Below are 9,611 nucleotides of genomic sequence, written 5' to 3' on the forward strand. Positions count from 1 at the left end.
ATGGGATAGAGATTTAACCCAAAATGTTTAAGTGTTTCAATTAAGACCCATGATCATGTGATTGGATAAAAATCAAATGAACAAAAAGCCCTAATCATATGTTATTTACCAAAGACACTTTCAAAATATGAAGTTAAAAAAAATTGACAGAAAGTATGGAAAAAAGAGGTACCATAAAACGTCAACCAAACTGTATTAACATCAGACAGAGACTTGAAGGCAGAAAAGTTACTAGAAGTGAAGGAGACCATCTCAAAATATTAATTACTTCGATTTACCATGGAGACTTAATCATTCTAAATTTGCAAAATGACATACTAAAACTAACCTCTAAAAATACAGCCTTAAAACAGCAACAATAGAACACACAGAGTAAACATAAATTTAAAAATTCACAGTGGGAGACTGTAATAAGACATCTCTCAGAAAATGATAGAACGTACAAAAAATCAGTACAAAAACAGAGAATTTAAACAACACGGTTGACATGTGTGAGCTAACCTACATATTATATATATAACAGTAAATCCAAGGACTGCAAAAAATGCCTTCTTTTCCAGCACACACATAATATTATTAATATTGACCATATGCTGGGCCATAAAGCAGGTTTCAGCAAATTTCAAAGGACTGAAATCATGTAGAGTATATACTGTGACAACAAGGTGATTAAGCTATATATTCGAAAAAGAACAAAATAAAAAGTGATAAAAATCTCTACCACAAAAAATATAAACATTTTGAAATGAATGATAATGAAAATACAACTTATTAAATCTTCAGGGATACAGCTATGGTCATACATAGAAGGAAATATATGTCTGAAAATGTAAATATTAAAAAAATATGAAAAGCTAAGTATCAATGAGCTATACACATCAATGACAAAAATTTAGGGGAAAAAACAAACAGCAAATAAAAACAAAGAAAGTAGAAAGAGAAAAATAGGAAAAATAGAAATAAACAACTGTATTGTTTATATTGCTTATTTTTATTCTACATTGTTTATTAACAACATAGATTCCTAGAAATTGTTGTCAAAATCAACATGAGAAGTAATAAGAATTCAGAATAGCCCTATGACTATTAAAGATATTAAGTCATTTACTGAATATTTTCCCACAAAGGAAACCTAAGGGTCACATGTGAATTATTCAAGTAAATTATATCCATAATTAAGAAACAATAACACCAGTGTTATATACTCTTTGAGGAAAGAAAAACAAAAACCATTTCCTATCTCTGAGGCCATCATTACCCTATATCAGCACCTCATAAAAATATCACACGCAGGGGAGTGCCTGGGTGGCTCAGTCGGTTAAGTATCTGACTTCAGCTCAGGACATGACCTCGGGGTCCTGGGATCTAGCCCCAAGTTGGCTCCACACTCAGTGGGGAGTCTGCTTGTCCCTCTCCCTTTGCCCCTCCCCCTGCTCTCTTTCTCTCAAATAAATAAATAAAATCTTAAAAAGTATATATTATGAGGGGCGCCTGGGTGGCTCAGTCATTAACCATCTGCCTTCGGCTCAGGGCGTGATCCCAGGGTCCTGGGATTGAGCCCTGCATGGGGCTCCCTGCTCTACTGGGATTCTGCTTCTTCCTCTCCCACTCCCCTTACTTGTGTTCCCTCTCTCACTGACTGTCTCTCTCTCTCTGTATCTGACTCATGAACATAGTTGCAAAAACTGTAAATAAAATAGTATCAAACATCAAAAATATATAAGCAAGAATAAGCAGGGTTTATACTGTGAATGTAAGTTAGTTTACCATTTAAAAAACATAATTCATTAGTTTAATAGAACCAAGGAGGAAAACCATCAACTCAGTAGATACAGAAAAGTTGTTTAATAATATTCAATATCCACTTTCGATAAAAAAATTTTTAGTAAGGGGTGCCTGGGTGGCTCAGTCGGTTAAGTGTCTGCCTCTTGATTTCTGTTCAGGTCATGATCTCAGAGTTGTGAGATCAAGCCCCGAGTAGGGCTCTGAGCTCAGCAGGAAGTTTGCTTGAGATTCTCTCTCCCCCTCTCCCTCTGCCCTCCTCCTCCACCTCACCACTCCCCAACTCTCCCGATTTTTTTTTAGCAAAAAGCAGTATGAGGGAAACTTCCTCCCTTATCTTATAAAGAATATCTATGACAAAGGTATGACAATATTTTATTTAATATCTACTCCTTCAAGATCAAGAATAAAACTAGAATCTGAGCTATCCTCACTCGTATTCAACATTGTACTCAAATCCCTAAACAGTGTGGTAAGGCTGGAAAAACTCATAAAAGATACGAAGACCAGAAAGACATAAATAAAACTGTCATTATGCATAAATATTATATGGTCATCTATATTGAAAATTTAAAAATGTTTTCAGTTAAATTTTTAAAATTAATGCATGAAAGTAATTATGTGGATAGAAAGATCAATACACAAAAATCAGTTGTTTTTCTCATCACAACAAATCATAGAAAATAAAATTTTAAAAAGGTATTCAAAGTAGTAAAAATATCATATATCAAGAACATGTCTAATAATATGTGTAAAATATCTATGTAGAAGACCATAAAACATCATTGCAACAAATTAAAGATATAACCAAATGGAAAGATACAGCAATTTCATGGATTGGGAATATTTTTTTTTTAAATATTATTTCTTTCTAAACCATTTTATAGATTTATTGCAATCCAATCAAAATCCCAGCAGCTCTTTTAAAACTTGTGAAGCTAATTCTAAAATTAATAAATTGAGGAAGAAAATGAAATGCCTTGCTTTACTGAATATTAAGAATTTTATAAATCATAATAATTAAGGTAATGTGATTTTGGTATAAATAACGATAAGTAAACCAATGGAGTAGAAGAGAGGGCCCAGAAAAGGTCCACGGATAGGTAGACAATTAAATTATGACAAAAGAGGCACTGAAAAGTTGTGAGGAAAGGAAAATCCTTTCAATGAATGAAGCTGTAAAAATTACCTATCTATATGGGAAAAAAATAATCTTTACACCCTCACACCTTCACACTTTCATGCACTAGAATAAAAATATCCGTCTTGTTGGATCACAGATTTAAATGTGGAAGGCAAAACAATAAATTTCTGGAATATATATATGGAAAATTTCTAACAGTATATAAACAAATAATCATAAAAAATAAATTTGGCTATTTAATACTTAAGAACTTCTATTTATCAAAAGATACCATTAAGAATTAGTTATAAGATGTAAGACACAGAATGGAGGAATATACTTACAAAACCTAACTAACAAAGAGCTGGTAACTGGAATATATGAAGAATTCCTATAAAAGAATAAGAAAAAGACAGACAACATAAAAATGGGTAGAGACTTGAATTGGTACTTATCAAAAGAGGATGTCCAAATGGCAAATAATCACCTGAAAAAGTCCTCAACCTCATTATTCATCAAGAAAGGGCAAGTTCCAAGCTGAGATATGGCTACATACTCAACTAGAATGTCTATTGTGAAAATTCGAATAATTTTCCAATCCTCAAGGATGTGAAGAACTGGGGAAACTTATGCTGCTGGTTGTGAAATTGATACAATTATTTGAGAAATTGGCAGAATCTACTAAAGCTGAACATACACATAGCATGACCTCACAATGTCACTCCTATACACCCTCCAGAACCGTATACACATGTGCATCAAGAGACATGTACAAAATGTTCCTTACAGCAGCATTAATAATAGTCAGAAGCTGGAAATCATCCAGATGCTTATCGGTAGAATGATAAATAAACTGTGGTATTTACATACAATAGAAGAATGATCGAGCTACAGCTACTTGTAAAAGAATATTGTAAATAAAACCTTAAGGGAACCAAGTCTAGCACAGAAGTGTCATACTGCATGATCCCATTTATATAAAGGTCAAAACCGGACAACCTACTTTATCCTGCTTTAGGGGTGGATACTTACGGTTAAACTATGAGTTGATTACCATGAAAATCTGGATTGGAGGGAGAGGCTTTTAGAGGACTGACTGCAATTCATGACCTGACATCAGTGTTGGCCTTGTGATAAGTCGTCATACAATTTTGTCTGTGAACTTTTCTTTTTGTATGTTATCTTTCCTAACATAAAGGGTTAAGAAATTTGATTTGATGAGAAAGGGAAGGGAGAGAATAAAGCAGGGAGGACACCTTTTCCATGAAGAGTAGAAAGGCTAGGATCCCTAGGGAGAGACAGAAAAGAGAGTTGCATAGGGGCAGACAATGCTCAAAGTGGGGGAGGGGCCAAGAGACAAACTTCTTCCTTTGCAATTTTACAGGTTCAAGTCAAAAAGGGCAATAGCCACTCAGGGGAGGATCCAGTCTTTGGTACCAAGATACCTGCCTTGGTGTTTCAGAAATCTTAGTACCAAGATATCTTAGTGTTACAGAAATCTTGGCACCAACATATCTGCCTCATTGTTTCAGAAATCTTCGTCAATTATGGGAAGGAAAATCTCCCTTTATAACTTCCTTTTTGATGAAAATATGCCTCTGTATTCTCTTAGACTGTACTAGATCTGATAGTATTCTGCTTTTATATTGCATAGTTCTTTATTTAGAATCATTTTTGGAAACCCTTTAGATAGAAAAACTAGTTCTTTTGTTGGCTTGCTTCAAAAATGTGAATGAGCTAATTCTAATAATTCTTGGTATAGAGCCTCCAGGTATCTAGATGTAAATTCAACATTTAATACCAGTCTACAAGACACAACTACTTAGGTCTCATTCCTCAGAGACGTGTTCTTTTTGCTTTTGCCCCTGATAACTGCAGGTATTATAATTTTTGCCATGGGGGTTAGAGAAGGAGTATAAAGCCTGCAAATGGATACTCTCTGGACTTTCACTAAAAGAAAATGCCTGGAGAGGGGAGACACGATTGAGATCTCATTCCAGCAAATGAATACTCTTTCTTGACGTTAAACCTTTCTACTGGGAATTGAAGCAGGACACACTATTGGGAAATAGTACTTCCAGTGATTCTGAAGATATAAACGGTTTTCACCTATCCTCTTCTCTGACAAAAAAGACAGCCTGCTCTGCTTGTGTGTGTGTGTGTGTGTGTGTGTGTGTGTGTGAGAGAGAGAGAGAGAGAGAGAGAGGGAGAGAGAGGGAGAGGGTGTTGCTGGGAGCAGGGCTGGGACAAACTTTAACCACTGATTCACCCTCCTGTTAGATGCTCAGAGTATTCCATTTTATTTTATTTTATTTTTATTTTTTTACATTTTAAAAAATATTCTATTTATTTATTTAAGAGAGAGAGCAAGAGAGACAGGGGCAGAGGGAGAAGGAGAAGCAGACTCCCCTGCTGAGCAGGGAGCCCAATGTAGGACTTGATCCCAGGATCCTGGGATCCTGAGCCAAAGGCAGACGCTTAACTGACTGAGCCACCCAGCCACCCCACCCCCCCAAGTATACCATTTTAGAGGAGAAGTGGTTGCCTCCAAGAGTTTTGGAAGAATATAGGGATGAAGAAGAAAGAAGAGGGAGGAGGAGGAAGAAGAAGAAAAAAGAAGAAGAAGAGGAGGAGGAAAAAGGAGGAAGGGGAGGAGTTGTTTCTTTATGTCTTTAGTTCAAGTTATCTGCAAATACATAACCTCTTTTTTATTTTGCTGGAATGGCTTCAATATATCTGGCTGCTTTTACATGAAACTCTCTTAAAACCCACATGTAGAATCCATACCATATTCAGGGACCTGGATGTGCGTGAGGGCTTTGCCTGGCACACAGCATCAATACATATTAACTTTCACCATGATGAGTACTATTATTTTATCCTTGAGGAGAGCTACCATTTTGTCCTTCCATGGCTATTGCGCTGTAGAAAGTCTCCTGGAGACCACACCCACCGTGTGACCCGCACCGATGCTGCTCTTTATTGGGTCTTAATTTTAACATCAGAAAAATGAAGAACTTAGATTCCATAAGCTCTTTGACACAAAGATTTTCCTTCCGTGGAGTCCTCCCAGTTTCCTCACAAGCTGGGAGTTAGTGACCCCTGGTTGTTAGCAGTGGTTGGTGCTGTGTTGTATGTGTGTCTGTGTGGAAGAAAGGGTTTTGCCCACTTCAGGAGGAAGTCTGCCTTTCCCTAGGCAGGGGTTGTGGAGGTTAAGAAAACCTGGGGAAACAGATGCTAGGGACAGGTGTTACCTAATTTGGTCAAAGAATGAGTGTGTAAAACATTTGGAAATCCTCCCCCGTGCACTGCAGTGGGGGAACTTACAGGAAGAGAAGAAACAGAGTAGCACCCAGAATTTCAGAGCAGGACTGCTGTACCTCAGAGGGTGAGTATAATGTAATTATAGTAATCCACCCTTATCTGCAGAAATAGGTTTCAAGACCCCCCCAGTGGATACCTGAAACCACGGATAATACCAGACTGAACCACTTATACTGATTATGTATATATCTTATATACATATATTATATACTATATATACTATGTTTTTTCCTCTACATACATATCTGTGATAAATTTTAATTTATAAATTAGGCACAGTAAGAGATTAACAATCATAACTAATGATTAAATAGAACAATTACAACGATATATTATAATAAAGGTTATATAAACGTGGTCTCTCTCAAAGTATCTTAAGGAACTGTACTCACCCTTCTTCCTGTGATGATGTGAGATGATAAAATGCCTACCTGATGAGATGAAGTGAGGTGCATGAGGTGTGCGTTGAGAGGAACCTACTGACTTTCCGACTATATCTCAAAAGGAAGGTCATCTATTCCAGAGGGAGGTTGACCACAGGTAACTGAAATGGAGGAAGGTGAAATCACAGAAGGGGGCACTACGGTACTATTTCAAAGAGTCTGGGTTTTTAAGATGGGATCTTCCGAATTGGAAGCTCAACTGCACTGATTGGGAGGGCTATGTTGGACAAGCTATTGAGCCCCATTTTCCTTATCTGTTAAACGGGGTAAACATCTAATTTGTGAGGCTGTTGCGAGGGTGGAATAAGACAAGGCAGAGTGGGGATTCATTACATGAGGGCTGCTCTTATTAAAAGAAAATTAATATTTTTTCCTAATTCCCACGACACCTTCAGGATTATTCACGCCTTACTAAGAATTCTGAAACATCTCAGTAGTTTCCTATACTGCTTGGATAGTACTCCCTGCTCCCTCATCCACCCCTTTCCCCCGCCCCGTCTAAGGCTGCAGGAGTGGAAGGAAGAAGAGGCACGTGGGGGGAAGGACTGGGGCAAACCTAGCCCCTGGCCCCTGGCCTCCGGCCACGGTGGGGCCTGTCATGGCGGCCCAGCTACAGCTTAGGTGATCTCAGAACCAGAAGAAAGGAAGGGTCTGGGGGTCAGCGCCTCCCCGACCCCAGCCCCGCCGGCGCTCCGCTAGGCAAGCCCCGCGGGAGCGCCGGCTCACATGGGTCCCCGCCTCCAGCCGCGCGGGCCCGCCCTGACCCTGGGCTCAACCTCGCGCTCGGGTGCCCACCTGGGGAGGTGGCGGCCCGGGCCTCGCGCGCGGGCCGCCGAGGGCCGAGTCCCGGCGGCGCGGGACCTCCGCCAGCGCCCCGGCGAGTCCCGGGCCGGGTGCGGGGCCCGCCCGGCGCTCGGCGCCCTCCCCGCCCCCTCCGCGCCTCGCCCCGCCGCCCGCGGCCCCCACCCACCGGCCGCTCCTCCCCTCTCCCCACCCTCCTCCTCCGCCCCCTCCCCTCCCCCGCCGCCTCGCCGACTGCTCGGCCGCGCGTCTGAGCCGCCCGGGCCCGGAGCGCAGGCGGCGAGGCCACCGCACCTGCAGCGCGCTCGGGCTGCCAAGCAGGCGCTTCGCCTCCCGCCGCCCGGCCTCCCACTCCCCCCGCGCCGGGTCTCCCGTGACACCCGAGACCCCCCCGGCCGACGACAATGACCACTTCCCTGCAAGATGGGCAGAGCGCCGCGGGTAGGGCGGCTGCCCAGGACTCGCCGCTGGCCGCCCAGGTGTGCGGCGCTGCCCAGGGGAGGGGCGACGCCCGCGACCTGGCGCCTGCCCCCTGGTTGCACGCGCGGGCGCTCCTGCCCCCTCCGGACGGGACCCGCGGCTGTGCTGCAGACAGGTAGGCAGCCCTCGGAGGGCGCGGGGGAGTGTCCTGGGTTGGCAGCCGGCGAGGGGCTGAGGAGGCGGTCCTAGGGGGTGAGCCATGTGCCCAGAGCTGGGCCAAGTTTGTGAAAGTCTCTGAAGACAATTCCCTTTGAGCTGGCTCCTACCGGCTCAGCAGGACATTGCGATCTGCCAGCGCCTTATAAATAGCATCACCGTTTCATTGAGAGCTCCTGGGCGCTCTCACCTCTGCCCATCCGTGTGAACTAGGAGGCCAGGCTGACCACCCCCTTCCTCCCTTCGTGGCCCTGTACTAAAAAAAAAAACCCAAACCAAAACAAAAAAACCCTAATCTTTTTTATTTTATATATTTAAAAAAATCATAGTATAAATGAGTTCACCTCCCACATAGAGTCTTACAGCGACCCTGGAGAGGCAAAGCAGGGATTGACATTTGAGCAGTCTTGCTGTTCAGCAGGAAAGAATAGAGGCTTTAAAAGGTTTCCCAATCTCCATAGCATTCAGCACTAAGTGCCTTTAGAGTTCACAATTTTGCACATACTTTAGGAAAGAAAAAGACTGCAATAATACAAAAATCTGTAGTCCTTTATATTCATACATTGAAATGGTACTTTTTTTTCCCCCAGATTTTCAAAGTGCTTCAACTTCACTGAAGTTAAAATTACTCTGCAGTGGACTAGAGTACATTTATACTAGCAAGTTCTATTCACTTACCTCTTCAAAAACACTGCCTTGCGGTTTAGTATCTATAAGCACTTGAAAAATCAACAGACTGTGTGTGGGCAACATTGTGAATGAAATTTGAAGTGAGATGAACCACAGCTATAATTAATAAACCATAACTTCCAAAAGTGATTAGTAAAATAGCATAGGGATGAATTCATTAAATGTTTGTAGACTTTGTCAATTTAATGGATCCATAAAAATGTCTAACTTCTCAGGATGGTTTTTGCATCAATAATTATATAGTCTGTATTTCAGCTTGGAAAATTATCAAAAATGCTGGTAATGGGGTTTCTATACCTAGTGATTTTTTTAAAGGTCCCCCCCCAAAAAAGGATAGGAATACTATAGAAAATTGATTTATATCAATTAAATTTTATTTTGACCCACAGAAAGTACATCACAGAGTTTTGCTGTATACTTTATATATTAATGTTGTCACAGAGTGGTACATGTTGGCCTTAACTTCTTAATCCTGTCAGCAATTATATTTTACATTCCGCTTTATGTAAATTACCTCCTATGTTCTCTTGGTGTAGGAGAAAAAAGAAAGATCTTGATGTTCTGGAAATGCCATCTATTCCAAACCCTTTTCCTGAGCTATGCTGTTCTCCATTTACATCTGTGTTGTCAGCAGGCCTGTTTCCCAAAGCAAATTCAAGGAAAAAGCAGGTATGCATTTTAAAATTTTCTAATTCAAAAATCTTAGGAGTTCTAAATCCATACAATTTTTTAAGATATTTAGTAATTAATAATATTAACAAAGGAGCGGTATGGCCTATTTTAAATGACTATTGGCTGACAAAGTTTTTGGC

At 40.9% G+C, this 9,611-nt stretch overlaps 1 protein-coding gene and 1 long non-coding RNA gene across 2 annotated transcripts in view; one reads left to right on the forward strand and one right to left on the reverse strand.

Annotated features, from left to right (window-relative positions):
* The window catches only part of LOC121105874, a 61,483-nt gene extending 53,974 nt beyond the window's left edge, over window positions 1-7,509 (reverse strand). Inside the window, exons 1-2 of the long non-coding RNA XR_005838656.1 lie at window positions 7,468-7,509; window positions 6,661-6,773 (exon numbers count right to left, since the gene is read on the reverse strand). This is a non-coding gene — a long non-coding RNA (uncharacterized LOC121105874). The remainder of the gene's footprint in view (window positions 1-6,660; window positions 6,774-7,467) is intronic.
* A 340-nt stretch (window positions 7,510-7,849) lies between these two features.
* The window catches only part of GRB14 (growth factor receptor bound protein 14), a 110,527-nt gene continuing 108,765 nt past the window's right edge, over window positions 7,850-9,611 (forward strand). Inside the window, exons 1-2 of the mRNA XM_040644517.1 lie at window positions 7,850-8,068; window positions 9,336-9,468. Of these exons, the coding sequence (XP_040500451.1) occupies window positions 7,878-8,068; window positions 9,336-9,468 (324 nt within the window). The 5' untranslated portion in view covers window positions 7,850-7,877. The remainder of the gene's footprint in view (window positions 8,069-9,335; window positions 9,469-9,611) is intronic.

Source organism: Ursus maritimus, unplaced genomic scaffold (genome assembly GCF_017311325.1).
Source record: "Ursus maritimus isolate PB19 unplaced genomic scaffold, ASM1731132v1 scaffold_1, whole genome shotgun sequence".
In the NCBI taxonomy this organism is placed as follows: domain Eukaryota; kingdom Metazoa; phylum Chordata; class Mammalia; order Carnivora; family Ursidae; genus Ursus; species Ursus maritimus.